The 12951-nt window shown below is 39.7% G+C and overlaps 1 protein-coding gene across 1 annotated transcript; it reads left to right on the top strand.

Annotated features, from left to right (window-relative positions):
- Nucleotides 1-2927: 2927 nt before the first annotated feature.
- LOC5563670 (C-type lectin 37Da) lies at nt 2928-4086 on the top strand. The gene is made up of 2 exons (XM_001647905.3): nt 2928-3297; nt 3368-4086. The coding sequence occupies exons 1-2, from the start codon at nt 3112-3114 to the stop codon at nt 3755-3757; spliced, it is 576 nt and encodes a 191-aa protein (XP_001647955.1). The 5' UTR covers nt 2928-3111; the 3' UTR covers nt 3758-4086.
- The last annotated feature ends 8865 nt before the right edge of the window (nt 4087-12951 follow it).

The following is a 12951-nucleotide window of genomic DNA, read 5'->3' as shown; positions in this document are numbered from 1 at the left end:
ATGTGACGTAGCAAAGAAATGCCATTCTGCATCAATTCCGTACTTTGATTTAAATTGACATAGGCTCGAAAAATTCTTACGGTTTTTGTACTGCGATGCTGCTCCATCAGACATGAAATATATCTTTCTGATTTCTTTATCCTTATCAACGCGTAAAAAGTTAATCATTTTGGCAATGAACAAATTTACAGATACTGAGTCGTGTCTTAAATCTTCGGAAATTACAATAAAACTAAAATGTTCAATTTGCGTACTTCCATTGAAATAAATAACGAATGGATGAATTGTAGCTTGTTGTACGTTCCAGTGATGGGACTGCACTTCATCTTGCAATACAAAGCTATAGTTTTCAGAAAAATCACAAATGACTAAAAATTCACCATCTTGTAATGTATTTTTCGTATTTTTAAAAAGCGGGATTGCTCTGTTTTAATAAAGTCGCGAGGAATTAATCTTTCTAATTTCAAGCAAAAAAATGACACAAACTCATCTACAGGTTTTACAATACTTTCTAGGTCACACCTATCCGTGGTCACCCATTGCTCAAATGATAACTGATCAATATAATTTTCTTCAAACTCAGCGAATAAAGTATTTTCCAATGATGAAGAATCTGGACAATCCGAACAAGATCGTAGATAGCAATTTGATGTTGTATTTTCACACAAAAGACTACCAGTTAACATTTTAATATCCTTTGATAAATTGATTCTTTTCAAACTATGTAAGATTAGGTTAATATTTTCGTGTGTTGTGCACACACAAACATTATGTGTTCCTGAATTGGATAGAAGCTTGCATTGCCTTGGACGAAGGCTTGCAAATGAGGAAAAACCTACCTTAATATTTTTTTGTTAATTTCCTTGAAGCGTGTATACGCTTCTTTCAAAGTAGTCATCATTAATCGTTTTTGGATTGCTTGACGCTTTCCATCTTTTTTTACAGATACATAATCTTTTTGGCCAGGCATAGCTCTACTTACTTCATCGTCTTCAAAATATTGAATTATTTTTTCTTTTGTCTCATCTGTTAATGAAGTACTTGACGTAGCATTTTTGGTTGCAAGACAGTTATTTTTGAATTGTTTTGCCTCTTTTGCTGTATTTCTATTGGTTTTGAACTCATCAATGGCGTCTTGAATAGACCACGAGCTTGGCAGCATCGACAAAATCAATAATTTTTCTTTCCTTGTCGTGGCTAGATTCGAGAACCTTTCCTTCATATTCATAATTACCTCATCGTAGTCTGTATTTTCCACATCCTCAGGTCCTAATTTGAAGAGGTTTCTTCGTACAGCTTCGTTGATTTCACGGTATTTTTTCTCGGGATAATTGACGTAACCCATCTTCGTCCATTTAATCGGAGTCACTTTTATTCCAGCTATCCCTTCGTTGAAGCGTTCGATGTTGACCTTCTGGATGCACTCATCTTCTGATTGATTTGTTGAAACAGATGTCGCTGATGGTACCGTGGCAAGACTATCTGCACTTGGTACTTCTAGTAACTCCTCAGTTGTTGTCGGTGCATCTAGTAATTCCTCAGTTGTTGTTGTTTTCGAACTTCCTGCAACCTGATCCACCGATGATGTACAGATTGCCCGTTTGTCAACGTTTAAACGGCAGGACGTACAAATGCGTAAATTTGTATTCAATGTAGACATTGGAGCATAACCAGCCGCTTTCAGTTTATCTATGGTGCTTTCGGTGAGATTTCGTAGCTCTTTCGAACACTTTTTTTCTGCAAACGGCCTGCAACAGTTGAGAAAGCGACTACTCATGTTGCTCGTTAGATTTTAATAAACAAAATCACTTTTAAGTTTTTACTGACTAGTTTGGTGTCGTTTGCTTGACTGAAGAAAAATTTTACAATTAAATCTTTTATAACCATAGTGGTAGTATATTTTTAGCTTTTTCGTGAGTATGTTCATGGTATGTACCTATCATGTTTTTGATGTTGTTGAAGTTACTCGCTTTCTCCCAAATATGATTAACAAAGTCTATTCTCTACCAAGGCGGGTCTATACCCAGGTGTAATCAGATTTTAACTTTGTGGAGAAAACCAGCGCCGAGAAAACCGACCTGCTTTACGTATACTAGATCACCTGGGTATAGACCCGCCTTGTTCTCTACGAGGTAAACTTTTTGCAGGTAAACTAGTCGTATACCTGTATAGAAAACTTTTTCTTTTATAGAAAGGTTTCAACACTATTGAGAGAATTTTTCTTCAGTTACGTACAATAAAAAAATATGACACTATCAAGACTTTAGATCACAACACTGGATCGCGTCTAACTTTCTAATAGATGCTATAATTAAATAAAATATCATGAAAACAACTTGTTAACCTCATGTGGTACCCTTAACAAAAAATTCAGCAACAAACTGCGGTCCTAAAAAAATTAACAATGAAAAAAAAAAAAATTTCACTAAGTGTCAAGTCATAACTTTTTTGTTTATTGGCTTACCATCACCAAATTTTTATGGTAGATAGCTAATATAATGGACCGTTTTCCCTCAAAAAATTACGTTGGTATTCCGATAGGGTTTTGAGATATTTGAGTTTTTGTGACAAAAATGATGTTTTTTAATGCAAAAAAAAATTGTTTTTTTACTGTGTGTATTTTTTTTTTGAATCTTTATTTAGTTGTCTAACTTTGTTTCTTTAGTTGTCTAACAATCGAACGAACCGTTTTTGCTGTGCAGCTTTTTGAATATTTTTGAACCATTTTCACATACACCCTTTTGAAAAGTTAGTCGTGACTCAACTTGAAGATTTGATATCGGAAAATGACGATTTAGATGGAACTGAAAAACTGTGCAAAGTTTCAGATATTTTTGAAATGGTCGATCAGAATCGACTTGCATGCCTCCGTGGAATCCCTCTAGAGCATTAAGCTGAGATGCAGGCCTTGTCCAGTAGGGACATGATGTCAAGAAGTAGAACTCTAAACTTTTCTTAGAATTAGGTTATCGTTTGCTACTTCCGAGCTTATTTGATTTGCCATTAGAATTAGAAGGAAGAGAGAAAGAGAACACCTTTTTGATCAGCCAAATTCGCTTGCGATCGGGGATTTTTCTTCAAGATATTGCGAATCTCATATCACATCGCCTAATGCACACATATAGCCGATGTACGGCAGCATTATTGGTTCAGTCAGTAGATGTAACTTCGTCGGAAACGGTCATGGCAAAGACAACACACGGCACGGCAGTTTCGCTAATCGTAATATGGACTTTGTTGCAAGTACGAAGTGCCTTGTCGAAAGCAGACAAAGAATACGAGATCCCAAGCTTCAGAGTAAGTACCGCACGTGTTGATAATAGATTGGAAGACACTCCCGACGAAATCAAATTTCCCACTAAACTAGGCAAACTGGTTTAAAGCGAGCGAGTTCTGTAGCTCGATCGGTATGCAACTGGTGACGATTACAAGCCGCGATGAGAATGACGCTGTGGCCCGATTTGTCCAAGGATCGGACAAATTCAGCGATGTGGCGTCATCGTTCTGGATCGGCGGCAATGATCTGGCAGAGGAAGGTACATTCAGCTGGATGCCGAACGGTCGACTGGTCAGGTATGCCAATTGGTCCCCCGGAGAACCGAACAACACGGAAGACAAGGAGCACTGTATGCAACTAGTTTACATACCCCGATTCGAGCAGAGATGGACTTGGAATGATAACGAGTGTCGAACAAATCATATGTACTTTATTTGTGAGAGTAAACCGCGCGATTGCGTGGAACAGCTCAAAGGATGATCGTCGGATTGAATTTCAGTCACTTCCCGAGCAGGAATGAGAACTAATTGTAAACTAATTATGATGTCGTGATATCATCATTTATAACTCAATATGATATTAGTCTACTCGAGTCAATCCGTATAGGCCTGAGTGGAAGCAAAAATACTAAAACTTTCACCGCTCAGCGAATACTTAACGATAAGATTCTGCTCGGGTTGGTTGTGTTAGGATCTCGAACGTTATCGCCTCCATCACATGATGCGTTGTAGTTTTAGTCGAAAACAATAAATATGTTTACTAGTTTTATCGCCTCATATTGAAACAAAAGACGCTGTTTTAATTGGAAATGATCATTCGAAGTTTTCTATCCGGAAAGAATAGTTGGTTATTTTCAAGTCGGTTCGTTCGATTAATCGGAATGAAGGGATATCAGGTGTTCACGTTGTTTGTGATCTGCACATTGATTTTAGTCGTAGGTAACTAGAATCTATGCTTGTTCAGTAACATACGGGAAAGTGCCAGTAAACATCTACTAATATTTTCAGGACGATCAGAAGCACAACCGATTAGAGATCTGGGCATAATTTGTGAGTCCAATTCGATCTTTATGGAGCGGTGCAACATATGCTTGTGTTCCAAGGATGGCTTCAGTAAGCAGTGCACTACCTTTCTTTGCAACAGAGTTGAAGACAGCTATCAGATTGGTCCTCCAAGTTGGAGCGATGATAAGGATTAGATTGGTGACCGCTTAGGGGTTTTTCAAAAGCCACGTATGCATTGGCTGGTAGCCTTTTCTAAAAAAGCTTCATAAGTTTGTAAAACGGAACCATATTTAGACAGTGCCTTACTATAGTCGCTCTAGGATATAGGTATCACTGTGATTGACTAAGTTATATATATACTCCCGTGCAAAAGTTTGGGTTCACCCCCTAAAAAACATGCAGAAGTGATCTGTCCATATTTGTGTGATTACACGTCCAATTGAAACTCTCTTTGGCGCATTCGAAAGGCAATGAGTTATTCTTACTTCTTATGTATTTTTCCAAAAATATTTTTTGAATTTGGTGTACCGTCAAGCTACCATTCACCGTGCATATAAGAAAAATTTACATTTCAAAAAATTATATAACTTTTCCAAATAATTTGAAGCGTACTAAAATACCTCTACGTAGCGTACAATTGTATCATAATTCAGGGAAAAATCTAAAACTAATGATGCATAACAAAAAATTACTCAAACATTAGCAATTTTTTTAACTGTACATCTCATTCAATGGTTAACGCCGTGAATGGTTAACAGTTCACCGTGCATTTGGAATTCGCCTGAAACACAATAAAAAAAATCTAATTTGCATAAAATCTCATTGCTCATACGATGAAATACATCTTACTAGTAGTATCCACAGTGAAAACTTGTTGAAATTTTGAAAAATTTCATGCTCTAACGTTAAAATGAAAAATATGAATTTTTGGCGTTTCTACTAAGAGTGTTAAAACATCTATTTATCAAACAGAATTCACATGATTTTGACTACATAGGCTAGGTTTTTCAAAATGCTTTGTGACAACAACTACTTTATTTCATCAGTTTTATCTTATTTTGCTGACAAATGGATAATTTGTGAAAATTGTATGAATATTATGTAGGAATTTGTATATGTGCACGGTGAATGGAGGCCGCACGGTGACTGGTGGCTACAGTACGAAATTTTTACTTAAAGTTGGGATAGAACACTTTTGTATGTTTTTGAAGGGGTGCACCCAAACTTTTGCACGGTAGTGTACATGCATGCCATATATAACAGTAAAATTAATGCTTATTTAAATAAAACGTAGATAGAAAAAGCAGTTTCTTCTTTCACTGATCGTGAGATTTTGGCATTTATTTTCTTAGATTTATGATACATTTATGTGTTGGAATAGCAATCCTGGCAACCCTACCACTACAACCTTACTGGTGTTGCTATGCGCACCTTTGTGTTTATTTGCTTTTAGACTTTGTTTTTCTACCACTGTATTATTAAAAGAGACGCCATTAAAGTAAAACGTGTTACAGAGTAATTCCTTCGTGTTTTCCGTTTTAATTCTGTCTTCTGCCCATCCGAAACCACAATAGGTTGTGGGCCCGGGTCGTTTCCGAAACGGTTTACTGGTTAACAGTTGACCTGAAGCGGCAGATGCTGGCTCTGCGACACGACGGTGGTCCATTGCAGGATCATTTTCTTCGTTTCGACCGGTTAGTGCGTGAGTACCGCGGTACGGGAGCAGAGATGGAAGAACTAGATGTGATTTGCCATCTTTTGCTCACTTTGGGTCCTTCGTTCGATACCGTCGTCACCGCGTTGGAAACGATGCCAGAGGCGCATTTGAATATGGAATTCGTGAAATGCCGCCTCTTGGACGAAGAAACCAAGCGGAAGGGTATGTGTAGTGACCAGGGGGGTAAGGAATCAGCTGTTTTCGTGGGCTCAAAGCAGCCGAATAAAAAGTTCAAGTGCTTCGGTTGTAAGAAAGAGGGGCATAAGTTGTCCGAGTGTCCCACGAAAAAGAAAGCGAGAAGTGATGAGAAATTTCGCGAGAAGTATTCCCCGAAAGCGCACTCAGCAGAGGCTGGGCCGAGCGGTGTTTGTTTTGCTGCTAGTAGTGGCGACAATGAAGTGAGGGTGTTTCCCGAAGAATCCCGTGTACAGTGGTTCATCGATTCGGGATGCTCCGACCACATCGTGAATGACAGAGCATTGTTCGAAACTCTGAAGCCGCTAAAGTGTCCGGTCGAGATTGCGGTCGCGAAACATGGTGAATCGATAGTTGCCAAACATGTTGGTACCGTTAAGGTGGTGGCCAATGTTAACGGTATGGGAGTTGAATGCACGGTGAAAAATGTGTTGTTCGTGCCTGAGTCGCGCTGTAACCTTTTCTCTGTGGTGAAGGTTGACGAAGCAGGGATGAGAGTAACTTATGAAAAGGGCCGAGTGGTGATTCATCGCGGATCGGAAGTTGTCGCGATGGGCTCGCGTTCCGGTAAGTTGTATCGTCTCGATTTTTACACGGACAAACGTAGTGCGAGTGACTCCTTGATGACGTGTGGACTGATTCCGAAGCGATTGGAATTATGGCATCGCAGATTCGGTCATTTGAACGCGCGAAGTCTCGAGAAACTGATTTCAGGCGGTATGGTTTCCGGACTCGAGCTGACCAGTGCGAAAATGGACAAAAGTGTGGTGTGCGAGCCGTGTGTCGCGGGAAAACAGACCCGGAAACCGTTTCCGGAGCGTAACGAGAAGCGATCGTCGCGTGTGCTGGAGTTAATCCATTCCGACGTTTGCGGGCCGGTAACTCCTGTCGGTGTTGGAGGAGTGAACTATTTTGTCACCTTTATCGATGACTGGAGTCATTTTACGATGACCTTCTTGATGAAGAACAAAAGTGAAGTGTTCGAATGAAGCGTTGGTCACAGCGAAGTTCGGCGTGAAAGTGAGCCGTTTGCGGTGTGACAATGGGGGAGAGTACCGCAGCCGTGAGTTTGACGAATTCTGTCGGCGAAAGGGGATTGATGTTGAGTGGACGGTTCCGCATACACCCGAACAAAACGGGGTTAGCGAGCGGATGAACCGCACACTAGTGGAGCGTACGCGGTCAATGCTCGAGGACTCGGGAGTGGAAAAGCGTTTTTGGGCGCCCGCGATTCAGACGGCAACGTACTTGGTTAACCGAAGCCCGTCTCGTGCGATTGGTGATGGTGTGACTCCCTACCTGCTGTGGGAGGGTAAGAAGCCGGACGTGTCGAAGCTACGAGCATTCGGGTGCACTGCTTACGTCCATGTACCGAAAGAGTTGAGGAAGAAGATCGACTCGAAGACCTGGAAGGGTGTTTTCGTTGGGTACGCCCATAATGGCTACCGTATATGGAACCCGAAATCGAAGAAGATTGTTCATGCTCGTGACGTGGATTTCGCGGAGGAGGAGAGTGGTCAAGTGAATGTGAAACCGAAGCAATCATCTAGTGTGGTCATGATGCCTCCAGTAGCCGCTGATGATGTGGCCGAAGAAGCTCCAGAAGCTGTCGGTGAAGCAAGTGGTAGTTCAGCTGGAGGATCAGACGGAGCTGTTTCAGAAGAGTCTGATGAAGAGTTCGATAGTTTTCGCGAAGATGAAGAGGTCGTTCCGGCAGTGGATGCGGAATCCGGCAGACCGCAGCGGCAGAGACGCCCTCCGGTTTGGCAGCAAGACTATGATGTAGATTACGCAGCGTTTGCATACAATGCAGTAACCTACGTTCAGGATGTGCCGAGATCACTTGCAGAGGCGAAGAAGAGAGGAGACTGGTGTCTGTGGAAGAAGGCTGTCGAAGAGGAGATGGCGTCAATGCAGAAGAACCAGACTTGGACTCTTGCGAAGCTGCCAGCAAACCGAACACCGATAACAAGTAAGTGGGTGTTTAAGATCAAGCGGGGAGTAAACGGTGATCCCGACCGTTATAAAGCTCGCTTAGTGGCTAGAGAATTTAGCCAGCGGTACGGATTCGACTACTGTGAAACATACTCACCAGTAGCGACGCTCGATACTGTAAGGACGATGCTGGCTTTGGCGAACAGGGACAAGATGGTGATCCACCAGATGGACGTCAAAACGGCGTTCCTCAATGGGCAGCTCCAAGAGGAAATCTATATGGTTCAGCCTGAGGGATTCACCGATGGGACAAACCAAGTGTGCCGCCTGCAGAGGTCAATATATGGCCTAAAACAAGCATCGAAATCTTGGAACGATCGTTTTCACGGGTTCATGGTGAACCGGCTGGGTTTCAGCAGTAGCCCGAATGATCCTTGCCTGTACTCTCGTAGGATCGGGACTGAGACTGTTATCGTTGTGCTTTACGTTGACGACGTCATTGTGGCCGGAACTTCCCTGAAGGTGGTGGAAACTGTGAAGCGTTGTTTTTCGTCAGAGTTCGAGATGACGGATGTTGGAGAGATCCACAGCTTCTTAGGGATCCGCATCGATCGAGATGTGGAAACAGGAGTTTTGCGTTTGAGTCAGCGACAGTACCTGGAGGACTTGCTTCGGCGATTCCAGATGGACGAGTGCAAACCGATATCCACGCCTATGGAGTGTCGGTTGAAACTTCCGAGAGGTGAAGAGGAGAAGCGCACGGTGCAACCGTACCGCGAGCTCGTCGGTTGCCTGACATACGCATCACTTACAACGAGACCGGACTTATCGGCGGCAGTGAATTTCTTCAGCCAATTTCAGAGCTGCCCGACTGATGAGCACTGGTCGTACCTGAAACGTGTATTGAGGTACATAAAAGGGTCATTGGACATTGGACTGGAGTATCGTGCTGATTCGAAAGCGCCGTTACTTGAAGTATTCGCAGACGCGGACTGGGCCAATGATCCGGCGGATCGCCGATCAGTCAGTGGATGTTTGTTCAAGGTAGCTGGATGTTGTGTTGGCTGGATGACGCGGAAGCAACAGGTAGTATCGCTTTCTTCAACTGAAGCCGAGCTAAACGCGCTTTGTGCAGCGGCTTGTTTTGAGATTTGGCTGGTTAGACTTCTCAAGGATTTAGGAAAGGAGGCCAAACTGCCAGTATTCTTCTATGAAGATAACCAGTCGACAATAAGGATCGCGGAGGACAGCAAGAATCACGGTCGGCTCAAGCATGTCGACGTAAAATATCACTTCCTACGTGATCTGGTGAAGGATGGCCGAATTCGTATTCGGTACATTTCAACAGCGGACCAAGTGGCAGATATGATGACCAAAGGTCTCCCTGCGACGGCACTTCGTCGCCATCGTTCGAAAGCGGGATTGGTAAGTTGCTGCGATTGAGGAGGGCTGTTGAAATAGCAATCCTGGCAACCCTACCACTACAACCTTACTGGTGTTGCTATGCGCACCTTTGTGTTTATTTGCTGTTAGACTTTGTTTTTCTACCACTGTATTATTAAAAGAGACGCCATTAAAGTAAAACGTGTTACAGAGTAATTCCTTCGTGTTTTCCGTTTTAATTCTGTCTTCTGCCCATCCGAAACCACAATATTATGTTTCGTTGTTGTCAAGTTCCGATTTTATCACGCTCTTTTTCTGTTACATTCCGAATTACATTCAAGGTGTTCAGTTCATGATTGCAAATATTTTAAGGGCTGATAGTGCACCATGTTAGATTTTGTTAGATTCCGTTTTACGCATATGATCAATTTTTAATAAACATTTTATGTATAATGTATCAATTTTATGTATCAATCGTTATTATTTTATGTTTTAGGCTATGTTCGTCTTCAATTGGTAATAAATTTAGAACATCAACGGATCTCAGTTCTCGATTCGAAAGCTCTCCCATTCGAAAGCTAATGAAATTTCCAATCGACATACATCTTACATCTAGGGAGTCGATGCCGGTTATGGACCCTTTGCGTATTATGGACCCCCTACATAAAACATAAAATTAACACTCAACGCAACTTTATTCCTATGAAAATCCACCGGGGGAACTTCGATTATATTGTTAGTCAGCAGTTTCAGGCAAAATATTAGGTTTGAGACGCATAAATACAGATATTTGAACAGTTTTGTAAATGAAACCATATAAGAGGGTCCATAATACGCATTTCCAGGTGGGTCCATAATAGGCTCGTCGGCAGCGAGCCAGATTACATGGGAATTAAATGGAGGGTCCATAATACGCAACGTCAAATTTGTAAACAATCCTATTATGGACCCCATGAGGGTCCAAGACCTACCACCAATCAAAGGTACTGGCAAAATTAAAGTGATGACCATGGATTCGATATCCCTAGGGATAACAACCTGGTCAAATCCAAGCATACAACTTTTAAAATTTTATGATTTTTCTAATAAAGTTCAATGACTATCGTAATAATTCGAATTTCGAAAAGTATTTCTTTAACAATTTCAGGAATTATTGAGGGACCTATTCCATAGATTTGTTTGATTATTCCACCATAGATTTTTCAGACATTCCACCATAGATTCTTCTTAATATTCCACAGTTTTTCAGATATTTGTCTAGTGGAACGACTAGAAAATAATCCTACACCTTTCTCATTTAAAAATTCCTCCAGGAATATTTACAGAACTTCTTTTCAAGATTCTGCAAGGAATTTCTTTTCAATTTGTACATTGATTCAGAAACTAAAGTTTCCTGAGTTCTTTTTCGAAGATTCTTACATATAGCTTTCAGAGTAATCGTCAACAAATTGCAACTGGATTCTCTCTGGCGATCCTTCAACGAATTTTATCAGATATTCTCTAAGGTATCAACTAGTATTTTTTCCAAGCATTCTGTGAATAATAACAAGATAGCAATATCATTTTTCCAGAAATTCATCCAAAAATAATTTAGCAGTTTTCTTGGGAATTTTGCTGATAGTTTTCCTGAAATAATTGTTTCAGTAACTTTACCAGGAATAAATATGATAATTGTTCTAGAAGGACTTACACAATTTATGTGAGAGTTCATCCTGATTTACAAATGCAGCCAGGAACTATTTAATAAATTCAACCAGGCATTCTATGGATTAAAAGAAATGTGCTTACAGTATTCGTTTAGAAATTTTTACCGAGATTTATGCGAGGATACTTAAGGAACTAGATTTATCGACATTCTTTGAAGAGTCATTTAAATAATTTCCGAATGATGCCTTCAAGGATTTTCTTGTAATCTCCTTAAATATTTTTCAAGAGATTCATAGAGGGATACCTTCAGCAATCTTAAAAAAAAATTTAGGGGTTTTAAGTAATATACTCAAGAATTCTTCACCGACATTACTTCCTCTAATTTTTTTTTTACAAATATTTTAAGAAAAAAATCCAAAATAATTTTATAACTTATCAAGAGCCTCATCGAAAAATTTTCCAAAGATCCTTAGAGGTAAACTTAAAAAAATCTGGAGTTTGTTAAGAAATCTGTTTGAAGAAATCTTTTAGTTATTATTCCGTTTTTTCATCATAAAAAAATCTGATTGGTAAAGTTTCATATGGATGTAAGTTTTTAGACTTATAAAATGTTAGTCTACTTAGCTTTACTTAGGCTGCAAATATCGATTATTGCAGCTCTGTAATTGAACCAATGAGATCATTAAAAAGGCACAAAAAATCATCTGAATGTTCGACCAGATGTGGCCATAACTTTCTTCTGTGATTTAAAATTATATATAATCATCGTTATCTATTGGGTTGTTGCCATTAATAAAACACAGGTATTTTTACCATTGCTCAGTTTAACTCGGAACAATACCATCTACATAGACTCCCACCTAATCAATCCGCCCTTCTCCATATTCTTCTGCATTCTTTATTTTTCCTCTTTTATTCTTTGTATTTTTCCTTCAGTTATATCCATCAAATCATATAGGTACACTGATGCAAAAAACCTCAACAGATTTAAGAGAAATATTTATGATTTAGCGACACAATGATGATGGCTGAAATTTGTAAGTGTGACTTATGATTTAGTGGAGAGTATGATCATTCTATGAATTTCTCTCATCAACACTATAAAATCTTGTAACATACATAAACGAGATGTTATAATGTTTGCCAAGTAACTTCAAAAATTGACATGTTCAAACACCATGTGATTATAATTCGCTGAACTCGTACCCATTATCAATACCGGGGCTGTCGTTTTAGTGATGAATACGGAAATTATTTCAAATCATCCTACTTAAACAATTCATAGATCTCACTTATGAAACTTATGATCCTTTTTTCGAAATGCTTAAGTGTTCAATGAAACCACAATTTGACTGATTCTTAAGTAATGATTTATGGAAAACCTAAGTATTTTTGCCTCAGTGTGTTAGAGATAAAGTTGAGAATTTTCATATAATTTGGCTGGATCTATCAATTAAATCGTTTCTTTTGATTTTGTGTATCTTTTTGTTCATAATACAATGGAAGTATTCAATATAAAGCTAAAGGTAAATCTCTGGTTTTGGTGGCCTGTATTGACCAACGAGATTTTCAAACGAAAAAATGTTTTCAGTTCGGTTCCGATGTTTTTCAGACATAATATGGATTGAAAGCTTGTGTTTACATAGGTTGTAGTATAAATAAGACTTCCCATATTATGTTCTAAGGCATTTTATCTTAGGCTGGCTAAAACCGGTGCTTCCAGCCATGTATATTTCAACCCGGTCCTTTATTTGTGACCAAACCGAACTTAAAATCTGTTTGAATTTGACTTA

This window comes from Aedes aegypti, chromosome 3 (genome assembly GCF_002204515.2).
Source record: "Aedes aegypti strain LVP_AGWG chromosome 3, AaegL5.0 Primary Assembly, whole genome shotgun sequence".
Taxonomy (NCBI): domain Eukaryota; kingdom Metazoa; phylum Arthropoda; class Insecta; order Diptera; family Culicidae; genus Aedes; species Aedes aegypti.
The sequence above is the reverse complement of the archived record's forward strand: the minus strand, read 5'-3'. Positions and strand labels throughout refer to the sequence as shown.